The 14,982-nt window shown below is 66.9% G+C and overlaps 1 protein-coding gene across 1 annotated transcript in view; it reads right to left on the bottom strand.

Annotated features, from left to right (window-relative positions):
• Window positions 1-14,982, bottom strand: part of NIBAN2 (niban apoptosis regulator 2) — a 25,169-nt gene extending 10,187 nt beyond the window's left edge. The window contains exons 1-2 of the mRNA XM_084494362.1: window positions 14,829-14,982; window positions 1,973-2,103 (exon numbers count right to left, since the gene is read on the bottom strand). Of these exons, the coding sequence (XP_084350488.1) occupies window positions 1,973-2,103; window positions 14,829-14,883 (186 nt within the window). The 5' untranslated portion in view covers window positions 14,884-14,982. The remainder of the gene's footprint in view (window positions 1-1,972; window positions 2,104-14,828) is intronic.

Here is a 14,982-nt window from a genome sequence, read left to right as displayed (position 1 = left end):
CGATGGGAAATGTCCCACGTAAACCAGCTGGTGGCCACCAGCCTGGGGCCCTGAGCACCATCCTGCCCATCCTGCCTCACCGAGCCGGCCCCGCACACCCCCGGCAAGTATTTGGGGCACGCAGGTATGTGCCGAATTGCTAGGAGGGGCAGGGAGGTGGCGCTGAGCCGGAGGAGGGCGAAGGAGGGTGCTCGGGGACAGCTTCCCAGGGGCTGGGCACGTCCCCACGGCCTGACACCGAGCGGGGGGTGAGCGAGGGGCCTGGGCTGCTGGGGGCACCGATGGTGGAAATATTTGGTCCCTGCTCTGGGCACTGCTGCTCCTTGACAGAGCTTCAGGGGACCGAGCTGTGCCTGGCACCGCGACTCAGCTGTCCCCCTCCAGGCCACCTGGTAGGGCTGCGGGAGGTGCTGCTGGGCACTGAGGTGGCCAAAAAACGGTAAGAAAAATAAAATAAATAAATTTAAATACAGCTAGAAGGCTTCCATCCAAGGACGTGGAGGACACCACCCTGCATCCTGACATCCACAGCTCTTTCAGCAAGTTAGGGCAGCGCTGAGCCAAGCCAGAGGCCGAACTCCCAGCTCCTTGGTGACCCCAGGCCCTGACCCAAGCTCCAGGGTGCCTCCGGCTCCCATGGGGACCCCACAGCTCCCACCCAGCTCACCCTGGGGACACTCGTGGGACCCCCAGCCGTGTCCCCAGCCCCAAAAATCCCTTCTGGCTATGGGTTCTGCAGGCAGCGAGGCAGCTGAGGGGGCTCCTTGCAGGAGGACCACCCTATTTACACCCCGGTGCTGCGGGGCCGCGCCGTGCCCCCGACCTCTCCACTCGCTGCCTCGAGCCGGTCTCGATCGTTCCTGGGCTCGGTGCAGAGGGCGAGCAGCCTTGGGGAGGCACCACCCGGGGAAGGCAGCAGCCGAACCGCGATGAACCCAAGCGGCTCCTCCCTGCGGGTGCTGGGCTCCCCGTCCCCGCTCGGGAACACTCAGCTCCACGCCCTGGCTGCGCCCGGCACGCCCCGTGCCCACGGTTGCAACACGGGCCCAGCACCACCCGCACCGGTCAGGACAGCCCAGGAGCTGTCACCTCCTGCTGCAGGGACCAGGACTTGTCCCCGTGCCTAAGGTGGGGTGCTCCCCTCCCGAGAACAGGCGGTGGATGTGCGCGCCCGCAGGTCGGTGCAGCAGCTCCTGGATGCAACCCCCCTGGGTGGCTCCAAAAGGTGCTGAGCGAGGCAGAGGGACGGCCACATCCCTTTTCTCCTTTTCACACCCTTTTCTCAAGGGGCTCTGGGAAACACACCTTCTCCACGTCTTCTCCTCGCCAGCCGTGGTAACACCAGGTGGAGGGAGAGCCCCAAGGGCCAGGACAGCACCGTGCAGGGAAGCCGGGGACCCCACGGCACTGCCCCAGCCCCAGGCTCTGCAGCAAAAACCCCAGCGGTGGCTTCAAGCAACGCAGCAAAAGCAAACCCCAAAGCTCTCCAGGCATCCCCACACCTCCAAACCAGCTCCTCGTAGCAGCGCAGGGCGGCGGATGCATTTCAGGGAGGATTTCCTTCCCTTCCCCAGCGCCGCAGCATTGCCTGCCCCCAGCAGACAGCTGAAGGGCAGGGCAGCGCAGCACACCCGGCCGTGCCCTGCACCCAGCAGCCTCGCTCGGGGATTTATTGGGCACAAGCAGTTCCCAGGAGCTCCTCGGCAGCCAGGAGCACCTTCAGCCAGCCTGCCTGCCTCAAACACGTCCACGCCGGGCTGCAGCCCAAAGCCAGCCTTGTCCTGCCCCTGGGTGTGCTCACTGCAAGGATCTGAGAAGAAAACCTTCCCGGAGAGCCCCATGGGCTGGAGACCCCGTCCATCTCCTTGTCCTGGGGGTTCCTCTCCCAGTTCCTATGGGGCTGCCCAAAGCAGGGGGAGGAAGATGAGGCTGTGCCTTCGTCCCTGCCCGGGGGGTGAGGCCGGGCTCTTACCTTGCGGTGCAGCAGCTGCGCCTGCGGCCCCCCATTGCCTTCGATCTCATAGCGGACGCTGTTGAAGAGCGCTACGCCGTACTGCTCCTTGTAGCAGCGGGCAAACTCCCCCAGCACCTTCCCGGTCTTCTCTGCAAGGGGAGAGAAGAGGAGGGGAGATTTAGGCTGGGGCTGGCATCGGGCACCCCGTGCTCCCCACCCCATCCTCCTCCCGCCGCCCCAACCCGCGCTGGCTGCGCCCTGGGGACCCGTCCCCAGCACCGGGTCCTGATGGGGGCTGCAGCACCTCTGCCCCCCCAAGTGGGGCAGCCCCACAAAGTGACCCCAGGCTCAGCTCCGCTCGGTCCCTGCGCATCCCACGTGGCACTTTTGGGCACGTTTGCACCTTTCACACCTGGCAAGCGCCGCCGCGATGACCCGGTACCCACGGGAGCAGGGTTCAGCACGAGGCCACGGCCGAGCCCACTGCCCTCTGCCCTCCCCGTCCAGCCCAGGGACTCACTCAGGGTTCCTGCAGTCATTTTTTGGCCCTTAATGTTAATGCCACGGATTCCTCTCCCAGGCAGGAATTTCCTGACATTAAGCTGGTTCCGGCACCGCGGCGCTTCCTGCGCATTGTGCGGCCCCGCTGCAGCCCCGCAGGAAGGGCTGAGCCTTCGCCCCCACGTCGGCTGCCTGGGAATGGGGGCAACCCCCCCGGACCCCACACTCAAGGTAGGACCTTGATAAAACACCCAGGACCCTGTGGTGCCCCATGAAGGACATCACACAGAGCTGCAGGCTCTGCAGGTGGAGGAGCTCAGGGCCACGTGTGCCACAGGGGACAGGACAACCCAAACCGTGTCACCCCCCCAGGAGGTGGGGACCCCACCACAACCCCCTGCAGAGCAAGCTGAGCACGAGGTGCCCCCCACCATCACTTCATGCATGGGAAAGGACATTGCAAATCCACCCCCAGCAGCAGGGACCGGGCTTTCCAAGCCCCGAGGCACGCAGCCAGAACTGGGCCCCCGTGCAGGAGGCTCCTGCACCCCCCTAAAGCCCGCCTGCCCCCGCAGCCCCCGCCCTGCCTGACCTCAGCGTGCAGGAATCTGGAGGTGCCCGAGGGACTCCCACGGCCTGAATCACCCAGGGCCCTGGCACAGCACCCCACAGCCAGCCCCGTGCCACCCGCGCTGCTCCGGGGGGGCACGGTGGAAGCAGCCACCTCCTGCCAGCACGACACCCTGCCCCATGGGCACCCTGCCCCATGGGCACCCTGCCCCACTGGCACCCTTCCCATCTCCAGGCTCCCTCTGGGCCTCTTCCGCAGCAAACCCCACCGCAAAGCACCAGCGCTTTGGGGAGAGACTTCCAGCAAACGGGAAACTTCCTCAGAGCTCCCTTGGGCGCACAGGGACTCGGGTTGGAATTTCGCTCAGCTTTGCCCTGATTGTACGATGGGGAAATGACCGAAGCTGCCTGCGCCCACACTGGGCTGCTCCGGAGCTCCGGCGTCGCTGCCCCTGCATCCCCGGCGCGGGAGCCAGCACGACGCTGGGTGCACGAACCCAGACAAAACAGAGCCTGGCAGAGCCCAGAGCCTGCAGAAGGAGCCAAGATCCTCATCCAGCAGCGGCCGCCAGCCGCGCCAGCACGGAGCAGCAGCTGGCTCCAGCACGCTGCAGGTCCCCATGGCACAGGAGGGGACAGGGGCAGGCACAATCGGGGCTCCGCTGCCACCCAGGGCGCTCCTTCCCCTGACAGCAGCGGCGGTGCCGGGGCTGAAGCACCCCTTTGGTTTAAGTTTTTAGCAGCAAAGAAGGAGGAGCCTGCTCGTACGAGCAGAGAAATTCCTCACCCCGATTTTGGCATTTTCTCCTGGAAAAAGCCCAGCCCGCTGCTGCTGCGCGCGCTTGTGTCCGCGAGGTACTGCAGTTGCAACACGCGCCTCCAAAAATGTGTTATTTTGGCTGGGGCTCTGGGCAGCGATGTTGACAGCTGAGATTTAGAAGGACAGTTTGAGGTTTCATTTCCTTTCAGTTCATGGGAAAAAAGGAGCCCTGGTCCCCCAGCAGTCGAGACGGCTTAGTCACTCATTCTTCTCTGATTAACAACGGGGCCAATTAGGAGGTCTTAAGTAAATGGGAAAGCAAAAGTCAATTACTTGCAGATACCGAAACAAAAGGTTCTCAGTCAAGTAGCCAAGAGCGCTGACTCTCCCCCAGCCCAGCAGCCCAGAAAGCCGCAGGCAGGGCGCACACGAGGGGCTCGGCATGGGGCTGGGGGAGGTTTGTGGTCCCCGAGCTCCCTGCCCGAGCCCGGGTTCCTGTGGGCTCACTGGCACCTCTCCTCAGAGGCTCCATCTGCTCTCTGCCTCCGGGTTTCCCCTCCTTCCCTCCTTCGCTGCAGTGGCATCCTGATGACTAAGATTCACGTGGCGCCTCGCTCGCCGAGATAAAGGAGCTCTGCAGCCCGCTGGCGTCTGCGAAAGGGCTGCGACGAGCGGCAGCAGCGGGACGAGGCAGCGGCACGAGGCTGGGCAGCGTGCGGGGACCCCGCGGGGTGCCCGTGCCGGGGGGAGCAGCTCCCGGGGGCAGCGCTGCTGGCGGATCACCGCCCATCGGCAGCGCCTCGAGGAGCGAGGAGCGCGGGGCTGCTGCTCCCTGCATCCCACCTGGGCTGATCTCGGTGAAACCGGCCCGGAGAGGCGGCTCCTGCCCAGCCCTCGGACTGGTTGTGCAGCCGCGGCAGCGTGCCGGGACCCGCGCCAGCCCCGGGCAGTGGCACAAGGGCTCGGGAGGAGGCCAGGGTGGCCGCAGCCCCTGGGCAGCTCCTGCCACCGCCGGCACTCCCAGAGGTGTGTGCCGCTCCGGCCTCGCTCTGTCAGAGGGTTCACGGCCCGGCCACAGCAGCTGGGGCCAGCCCGAGCCCCTGGGCACCCGGGCAGGAGGCTGAGCGCCGTGCCAGCCCGGCTGGGAGGTGCTGAGTGGCTTGGGGAGAGGTTGGAGAGCAGAAGTTGCCTGTGCCAGGCACGTCTCCAGCACCACCGGCAGCCCCACGCACGCACACCCCAAAGCAGAAGTCAGCTCTCGCCCTGCCTGTCCCATCACCAGGCACAGCCCAGCTCCGCGCCTTTCAGAGCAAAGAAAAGTGCAAAAATCAGCCTGGGGTCCTGGGTCAAGCCCGGAGGTGGCATCACCAGAGAGTGGCACTGGCTCCAGCACCCTCACAGGTGCCTGGCACTCAAAGCCGGGCACAACGGAGCCAGAAGCAGCAGCCTGGTGCTCTGTGGAGAACCCAAGGAGCCCCTGCAAGCCCTCAGGGGACATCTCCGTCCCCACGTCCCCAAGCCATGGGCTGTGGCACTGGGCAGGAGGTGAGCACAGCCAGCTCCTGCACTGGGGCTGGCCCAAAGAAAGCTGCCAGCTCCTGGGGGCCAGCACCAGCTCCGGTGCCCCCCTTCCTTGCAGCTCCTCGCATTTTCCCTCTGCATTTTGATTTTTTTGTTGGTTTTGTGTTTTGTTGTGTTTTGTGTTTTTTTGTTTTTTTGTGCAGCCACATCTGCAGCTCCCCGTGCTCCCCTCGCAGAGCCAGCGCTGCGCAGCGTTGCGGGCCCTCTCCCTCCTCACCACGAGGCCAAACGGAGCCACGCAAGGGAAAGGGAAAGGGAAAAGAAAAGGGAAAGGGAAAAAAAAAAAGGGAAAGGGAAGGGCCTGATCCTGTGCCAGCCCCCCCAGCTCCTGCCGGTGCCCAGCACCCAGCGGTGCCTGCTGGAGCGTGCGGCGTGGGAGGGCAGGGCTGTGGAGTGCGGGGCCCCAACGCCTCCTTCCCCTGGAAATCATGTGAAAATGAGAGTGCCGCCTTCAACACCACGGCCGGCCGAGTCAGCAGGTCTGGCAGCGGGAGGTCAGCCCCTGCCGGGTCACCGCTGGCATCGGTGGCCACAGCCTGCAGCCGGCTGGCACGGGGACAGGGACAGCAGGGGGCTGGGGATCCGAAAATCCAGTCCCCAGCCGCTGCTGCGGGTGGTGGGGACGAGGGGCTGCCCCCTCGGGGTCCCCCAGCACCTCCCCGGCAGGGGACGAGGTGACAGGGGACGAGGTGACGTGGCCACGGCTGCTGGCGTGCCCCTGTCCGCACACACTCAGGCTGACAAATGCGGGCGGCAGCACTGCCCCGAAACCGCCCTGCAGCCCACATCCCGTTTTGCAAGCCCGGAGCCCCACATCCCTCACGGCTGATGCATCCTTCAGGGACCGCAGCCGCCCTCCCTGATCTTATCCGGGGGGGGCCGGGCTGTGCCCGTGGGATCCCAGCCTCCCCCGAGCCCCCCAGCTGCGAGGAGGAGCGGGAGCAGGCGCGGGGAGCACGGGGCATCGAGGCATGGGGTTAAAAATGATATAAAAAAAAATTTAAAAAAAGAGACAAAAAGGCTCATTGAGCCCGCGCCCTGGGCCAGCTGAGCCGTGTCCCCCGCACGGTGACGACAGCTCTCCTGGCTCCCTCCCCGCACACGGCTGAGTCAGCAGCAGCCCGAGGAAAGCCCCGGCACAGCGCAGAGCCCGGCGGTCTCCTCGGTGGTGTCCCCAACCCGGCAAAGCCCCCATGATGGTGGCGGTGGCCTGCGGGACATCGCGGTGGCGGGGGACCTGTGATCACCACGTGCCAGCCCGGCCATGGCGCAGCCAGGCTGCAGGGGCAGGAGTTAATTGCTAATTTAGCTGGTAAATGGTTAACGAGCGGGGAAGGGTGCTGGGGGGGGAGCGCAGGCTCCCGGGCGGGTGACAGGGATGTCCCCAACCCGGGCAGCTCACACCTCCACAGGGAAGAATGGACAAAGAATGGACGGAAGCCGCCTGCAGCCGCACAAACAAAGCCCGAGCAGCCGCCGGGCCCCCCCTCGCCCACCAGCGGCCCCCCGGGTGCGGACGGGGCTGCCGGCAGCCGGGGCTGTCCCCAGCACGGCTTTCCCACGCCGCCCTGCCCGCGCGTCCTGTCCCACCGCCCCGACCCTTCCTGCGGGACAATGGGGGCCCCCCCGGCCGGGGGTCCATGGGGGGACACCACAGGGAGGTGTTGGAAGGGTAAGTAGGGGGCCCAGGTCACCCCCCGGTGCTCCATGGGTCCCGCACCGTGGTACAAATGTGCCCAGAGGTGCCTCGCTGCCCCTTGGGCACGTTTCCTTGCCCCAAATCCTGGTGGTACGCAGCCAGTGCGTCTGGGCATCCCTCCAGAGGGGTGCTCAGCACCCTGGGGTGCACAGCAGGGATATGGGGTGCACCCCGGGGATATGGGGTGCGCAGCATAACCAAGGTCAGGGTGCACGGCACGCCAGGAACGAGGTGCACAGCACTGCAGGGACCGGGTGCTGAGCCAGGCCTTAGCCAACAGCATCCCCTGAGCAGCCCCTGCAGCTGCCGAGCAGGGTAGGGGGGAGCAGGGCACAGCCCCCAGGCATGGGGCAGCCCCCCCGGGCACGGAGCACCCCACTGTGCCACCAGCACCGCCCTCTGGCTCACAGCTGGGCACGGGGCAGGGCAGGATCGTGTCCGAAACGAGCTTTCAGCCCAGAGCAGCGGGGCAGCCTCGGGACAATGGCACCCAAGGGATGGTGCAAGAGGAGGCTGGGGCTCCGTGCTGAGCCGGGGCAGAGGCCCCAGCCTCGGTGCCACGCCAGGAGCAGGGGACGACACAGACCCCATGTGCGTGCCCACGCCCCACAGCATCACCGCCAGCCCTAAGGACCCTAAGCAGGGCCAGGGGTGCCCCCCAGCAGCAATGTGAGGGCACCTCACCCGCTTCAATCACCCCGCACGGCCGCCTCCCCCTCTCCTGGAGCAGGGGAGCTGACACCAGCCCAGGCGGGTGGGGGTGTTGGGACACCTCCGTCCCTGCGCCCTCAGCCCTGGGGCACCCAGCCAGCCCTCACCACCCCCCCCCAGCCTCTTTCTGCTCGAGGGCATTATCAGGATTTAGATTAAGTTTATCCGGAGCCAGCTGGGGAACAACCAGAAGGCGGGGGCTGCCCTCCCCAGCCCTTTGTTCGCTCTATCACCCGGCTGCACGGCTCCGCGCTCCGACAAGCCCCGTGCCGATAACCCCGGCGGGACGGGCTCTCAAACCACGCGGAGTATTTTTAGGGGGGTAACGAGTACCCTAAAAACCACACGAGGCGAACCAGCGCAGGACGAAGCAGGGCCGCAGGGGTGCACCCAGCCCCCGCGTGCGCTCCCTCACTGGCGGCGCCGGCGCTGAGCTCAGCCCTGCTCCCCGCTGACTCAACGCGCTTCTCGGGAAGGGTGAGCAGGATGGGGGCTGAGCAGCGGGAAGGGATGAGGCAGCACAGCCTCGCAGGGGAAAGGAGCTGGGCTCAGGGCCCTGCTGGCTCGTGCTCAGCCCCCGGGGGAGCGGCGCCCGTGGTGCCCAGGGAGCCAAAGCCCCAACCCAGCCACCAAAACGCGGCACGGCGCGCTGCCCGCGGGGACGCGGCTGTCCCAGAGCCACCTCCCCACTTCCCCAGTGCCCCCATCCCTGCTGTTGGCGGTGCTGCCGCTCTCCCCAAGGTCCCCAAGGTCCCCAGGGCCGTGGCACGGCACCCCCTGTCCCTCGGTTTCCCCCCCAGCCCGGTGCTGTCCCCGCGGAGGCTGCGCCCTCCCCGTCCCTCGCAGCGCCGCGCCCAGCCGGGTGCTTTCCCAGCGGCGCTCCCAGCTCAAAGCAAACAAACCTGCGCTGAGCCTGTCCGCAGGACGAGCCCCGGCACACCACAAACCCACGGGGGAGAGACCGAAACGGCCAGCTAAGCACGGCCTAGGAGCGGCCTGCTGGACGCCGTGGGGCACCGTGGGATTTAGGGCAGCGAGGGGCTTGCGGCTCCCCTGCCTCGCGTCCCCTCCTCGCCGTGCCCCAGCCCCGTGCACGGTCGAAGCACTGGGGGTCTGCAGGGCTCGAACCAAGACCCTTGCTCTATCAGTGCCCCCCAGCCATGCCGAGGAGCCCCAGGGGGCAGCCAGCCTGATGGGGAGGGCTCAGCGCCCCGGTGGGAGCCGTGTTTTTTGGTGGGAGCCGTGTTTTTCCGCCCCACGGCCGCCTGCCTCCCGCTGCTGCCCAGGAACTGGGCTGCTCCGGCTGCGTGTAAGGAATGTGCATTTGAATAACAAACAGCGTCCAGGGCCTGACCAGGGCCCCTGCGTGTCTTGGGAAAGGCGCTGGTGGCCGGGATGGGCCCAGGGCTGCAGCACCGAAGGCGTGCGCAGCGCCTGCCCTGCCCCGAGCAGCCCCCATGGGCAGAGGAGACCCCCTCCCACCCTGATGGGCAGCCCCCGTGTTAGGGCAGAGGAGACCCCCTCCCACCCTGATGGATCCAGGCCCCTGCTGCCAGTGGGGAGGTGGATGGGGGCCCAGCAGCCCCACCAGATCACCCCTTTCCATGCTCCTGCTGCCCCAAGGCAATGTGCCCAGGTCCCAGCCCCATGTCCCGTCACCCACTGGGCACCAGGACCAGGATAAAGGCCACCCCCAGAGGTAACCGCGCTCACTGACAGCCTGGCTGTCCCCACGCAGGGTTCCCAGTCCCACCAGTGCCTGGCTGGGGCACGAGGGGCTGGGACAGGACCTCACCTCGCCCCTCCCCACACTGCTGCACCACCAGCACCAGCCTTTTGGGATCGGAGTCATTCCAGCGTGGCGCAACCCCGGCCGGGGCTGAGTCACCCCCATGCACGCTGTGCTGCTCGCAGCACCCCCCGGGCACCCACACAGGGTCTGGTGGCACCTGGGAGCCACCCGACAGCTCCGTGGGGTCAGGAGGGTCCTGGGGTCCCTGGGGTAAAGGGACCTGCCCAAATGCAGGCGTCCCCACACGTCTTCCGAGTGTCTCCAGGTGCTGGGGATGGCAGGAGGTGGATGGTTCTCGTCTGGGGACGTCCCGGTGGTCCCTTCTGCAGGTGGCAGTGCCCACCCGGGGACACGAGCAGGTGGCCCCCTCCTGCCCCTCGCCCAGCCCCAGGGAGAAGAGCCGGAGCTGGCCCGCTCCCCGTGCCAGCGGGAAACCCAATCCAGCACCGGGGGAGGAGACCGAACAAAGGCTTTTATGTACGTCAAAGGGAAGGGGAAAAAAAAAAAAAAAAAAAAAAAAAAAAAAAGAAGAAGAAAAAAAAGAGGTATTTGAACAAAACAGCCCTCAGCCTGTTCTGGGCTCTGTCCCTGCGGCTGGAGAGTTTCCTATGCCCTGCCTGCGCCGGTTCCTCCACACCCCCACAGCCCGCGGGGCGCAGTGGGGCGCAGTGGGGCGCAGTGGGGCACATGGGGCACCCGCCTGGCCCTGCAGCGAGGGAGGTGGTGCTCAGCCACAGGCCCGGCTGGGAGCAGCAGCAGGGCTCAGGGTGCTGCCCGTGGCCACCCCACACAGTGACACTGGGGTCACCTAGTTTTGGGGCATGTCCCTTCATCTGGGACACCCCCGACGGGCACCACGCGCGGCACTGGGCAGCGCTGGCAACGGGGAGAGGGAGCCAGGATGAGTCCCCGTGCCCCAGGCAGCAGCTCCTGCCCCGTGGCCCCTGTCACCTCCATGGGGACAGCCCAGGGGCTGGAGCACCCCCAGCAGAGGGGTTTGAGTGTCTGGGGACAGATCCTGCCGGGGGCAGGGGGACGGGCACGGTGCCCCCCCAGCACAGCGGGGACCCGCGCTGAGCACCGCTGCCCTCTCCCTTGGAAAAGGGGGAAAAGGTGGAGTTTGGCTCCTTCCTCTCCCGCTCCGTCCTTGAGCAGCTCCGCAGGAAATCTGCTCGCAATTAGCAGCCCTGCTCCGGCCTTTCCTCCCCTTGGCTCCCCCGGCACCGGGCTCTCCATGGGGCACAGCCAGATTTGGGGTGCCAGCCTTGCCCAGGGGGCGAGGGCAGTGAGGAGCCCCCGGTGGCACTGCCTTGGGGCCCTGCAGCCAGGCAGAGGCTACTGTAGGAGGGATGGGGATGGGAAGGGGGCTCTGGCTGTCTTGGTGACGTGTGTCACCGTGTGTCACCTCTGCAGAGCCAGCCAGAGCTGTGGCTGGGACCCCCGCATGGATCTGGGGGCAGGAGGGAGGCAGAGGCTGGGGAGATGCCAGCTCTTGGCTGTGCTCGGTCGCTGCAACGGGAGCAGGGGTGGCTGATTGCAGAGCTGGGACCCAGGGGAGGATTTGGGCCTGATCCGAGGACCCACGGAGAGCTGTCGGCTGCAATCCAGGCTCAGCTCCTGTCCCCGAGGCCGGGAGGGCTCCTGCTGCCTGCCGGCCCCGGAGGCCCCCGCAGCCGGAGCTGCCCCGTGCCCCGACACGCTGGCTCCGAGCAGCCCCGTGCCCCGACACGACGGCTGCGGGTGAGCCCCAGCACGCCAGAACCAGCCGATCCCTGCTGGCGTGCGGCCCCGACATGCCAGGGGAGGGATTTCCTCTGCGAGGAAAGAAGCCACGCACCGCGTTACCAGAAACCTCCCGACCTCCCCGGCTCCGCCGCACACCTCGGCACCCGGGGCACCGCAGCTCGGCCGGGTTTGGATGCCCCAACCCCTGGGGCGAGGCGAGGGCTTGAGCCTCCAGGCTGAACCTGGAGCCCTGGAGGTTGTCCAAGAGCAGTGCAAAGAGACGAGTGTCGTGCTTAAGGAACTGAAGGCTCCTCCTGCTCGCGCCCCCCAGCACGCACGGCAGCTCCCGGTGCCCGGCAGCCCTCGCTGAGCCAGAAAGCTGCAGGTCCGGCAGCACCGGCAGGGCTCCTGTCACCTCTGCCCCAGCTGCGTGGGCTGCTGTCTGCAGGAAGTCCCATCTGGCCCCTCCCCAAATTAACAGCTGCTTTATTTAGCAATTAATGAGCCGGCAACTCCCCCGAGCTGCCAGAGCAAGGCGTGAGCTCGCCAGGACCCTCCTGGTGCTGCCGCCTGCCTCCCCGGGGGCTCTGCAGGGTGCCAGGACCCCAGCCCCACGCAGGCACCCAGCTCCTGCCTCAGCTCAGCCCTGTGGCCTCCAACACGAACCCTTCTGGAGAAGGGGCTCGTGGGGATGAGTTATTTGGGTACACAGGAGAGCTTCACCCAGGGCACCCCTCCTGTGCCGCTGGGTACCGAGGACCTCGTGCCGGATCAGTAGGGCACAAGGGGCACAGAGCCCCGCGGCTCAGCCAGCGGCATCCCTTCCTTGGCAGGAGCCCCTGAGGGAGCCTGGGTTGGGCTGGGTGCCCTCAGGGGGCTTTCCAACCTCAGAACCTTTTCTGTGACCCCCCGCCCCCACTGTCTTTGTGTCCCCATTGCTGACGGTGCCCACGCTGGGTGCCCTTGCGCAAGGAGAGGGGACGCGGTCCCAGCTCCTGCCCGTGCAGCAGGACGGGAACAAGTCCCCACCCACAGAGGGGAGGAAGAGGAGGAGGAGGAAGGCAGCCAGAGGGTGTTGACAAACAAGCTTGGGTGAGTCAGGCCGGGACGATGTCCTAAGGGAAGGCAGCAGAAGGAAGCCCTTACCGGTTCCCCCACCGGCACAGCTCCCCAGCGTGGGGCTGCAGAGACCTGAGGGATACAGAGGCAGGAGCTGCCCGAAATCCACCCTGGTGTCAGCACAGCCCCTGCTTGCCCTGCTGGCACCAGGACAGCCTCCCCAGGCAGCCCTGTGCCCCCTGCATGGCTGCTCCAGCTGCAGGAGACCGGGAGAGCCCCACCAGCACCCCCTGATCCCAAGGCAGAGAGCCCCCTGTCCTGAGCTGCCGACACGCACATCGCATTTACCCAGCTCATGACCTCCACGAGACATTGGCATCAGCCTCAGCACCCTCTCAGCGCGGCTTTTTAGGCTTTTTACACCCCAGGTCCCTAGGAAGAGGGGACTGCCACCTCCCTCCTTCCTCGAGCCCACCTGCGGATGCTCAGGGAGGACGGATCTGGCGCAGGCTGTCACCTCCCCGCTGCTCCAGGGCTTGCTGCACGCCCAGCCTGCACAATCCCACCCATCCCACGGGTGCAGGTGGGCTGCAGGAGGAGCAGAGCAAAGGAAGAGCCCAGGGAGCCCCCGTCCCTGCCGCAGGCAGGGCTCGCGCCCGCGCTGCCCCCGCCCGGAGCCCGCAGCCCCCTCCCCAGCTCCGGGTGCCGGCAGCAGCAGCGAGCAGGCCGAGCTAGCAGGAAAACCCTGAGCTTTCCCCGCCGAGTTGCTTTGCATGCCTGACAGCAAGTCGTGCCTTGCCTGCCGGGTTGCGGCCCCTCCCAGCTCGCCAGGTTTCCCACCCCGCCAGGAGCCCGGACCTAAAGCACAGGGGGTGCTCGGTGACACCGGCGGACCCCAGCCCCTCCTGGGGGTACCCCAGGGCAGGTGCAGGTCCCCCCTTTTCATCCCAAAACTTCAGAGCTGTAGCATGGGCAGGACACGTATGAGCACGAGCTCTATTGCACGGATCCATGAGAAATCCCCTACAGCCCCCAGACCCCCCAGCGTGGGCTGAAACCCCCCGGCACAGCGCTGGGTCCCCATCGGGCGCAGGCGCTCTGCCTCGCCTCACCAACGCCCTGCTCGTGCCCAGCAGAGCCAGACTGCTGCCTGGGCACCCGGCCGGGCTTCTCCTCCTCATGCTCTTTGGGGTTAAGGCGGCAGGGATGTGCTCTGGCAATGCGGGACGTGCTTTGGGGTCACGGAGCGAGCCCCGGCGCAGCGCAAAGCCCCGAGCCCCCGTCGCCAACCGGCTGCGCCGAGCCTCGCGATGTGAAAACCCACAGCTCATGACGAGCTCTGCTTCAAAGCTCGCAAACCTGCTGGCGTCCTGCTGAGCCGCATACCACGTAAGCATTCCTGCGAGCCGGCCGCGGGGCCTGGCAGGCAGGACGGGCTCCGCCGGCAGCCCTCGGGTCCCCCCGCTCCAGAGCCGCGCACGTAGAAAAATACAGAGCAATGGTGGGGCAGAGAGACAGCCCTGGAGCCTCCCGGGGCCTCGAGCCGTGCCACCACGCGGGGTCCCACGTGAAGCCAGGCTCCTCCGTGCCAGCTGGCTGGGGGTGACTTTGTGGGGTGCACGGTGCCGGTGCTTGGGAGGGGGTTGGAGAGGTTTTTTTTTTGTTTGTCAGAGCACCATGGGGCTGGGAGGTCGACCTCAGGGAGCGAAGTGCCAGACCCCAGCCCCAGCTGGAGCAGAGCGAGGCACGGCACCCCCGGGGGTGGGGAGGGGGTGACCCCAGCTCTAGGGGTCACAAAAGTCCCCGCAGGCAGCCCCAGACAGCCCCACGCTTGTACAGAGGCCACCGCCCCGCGCCGGGCGGCACGAATCGGGCATCGCACGCTCAGCACGGCCGCCGGGGCTCTCAATGGCCACATTGTCACCCTGCCCGGTCCCTGCCAGCGGGGCTCCCCCTGGTCCTCCCCCCCTCTCCTGGAGCCTCTGGGACCCCCCCAGCACTGCCAGGGTGGGGAAAGTTTCTCTGCGAGCCCAGCACCAGCAAAACCCTTGGTGGCCGTGCTGACAGCCCGGCGTGCCAGCATTGCTGTGCCCCCCCTGCCCTCCTGGGCTCAGCCCCTGCCCGTGTCCCCAAAGCCAGCAGAGACCCCCCCACACAGCCCAGCCTTCTACTGGGGCGCGGGCAGGCACTTTGGGGGTCCTGCCCTCCACCCACCCCAAAAAAAAATAATAATAAAAGCAGGCTGTGCCCAGGCAGGACGTGGAGGGGGAGAAATACAAGGCGGAGCGTAGGGGTTAAAAAAAGTGAAAAAGTTGCACTAAAGCCGGGCAAAAGTTGTCGGGTGGGAATGGGGAGGGGAGGGGGACCCGGAGTGGGAAGGAGGGGGGGAATCTCAGTCCCCCACTGAGGACGGGAGGAGGTTGGGGGGGATGGGGGGGTGACTTTTTTTTTGGGGGGGGAGAGGGGGGGAGCTCACCTGCGATGTGCTGCCGGCGGCCCTCGTCCAGGTGAGTGGAGAGCACATCGCCCATGGCGCCGGGGCGCTGCGGGGGGCGCGCTGCGGAGCCGTGCCCGGGGACGGGCGCTCAGGCGCTGCGGAGCCCCATGGCAGCAGCCCCGGCTCTGGCGGC

Source organism: Aythya ferina, assembly GCF_964211825.1.
Source record: "Aythya ferina genome assembly, chromosome: 20".
In the NCBI taxonomy this organism is placed as follows: Eukaryota; Metazoa; Chordata; class Aves; order Anseriformes; family Anatidae; genus Aythya; species Aythya ferina.
Note: the sequence above shows the minus strand (reverse complement) of the source record. Positions and strands in the feature narration are given on the sequence as shown.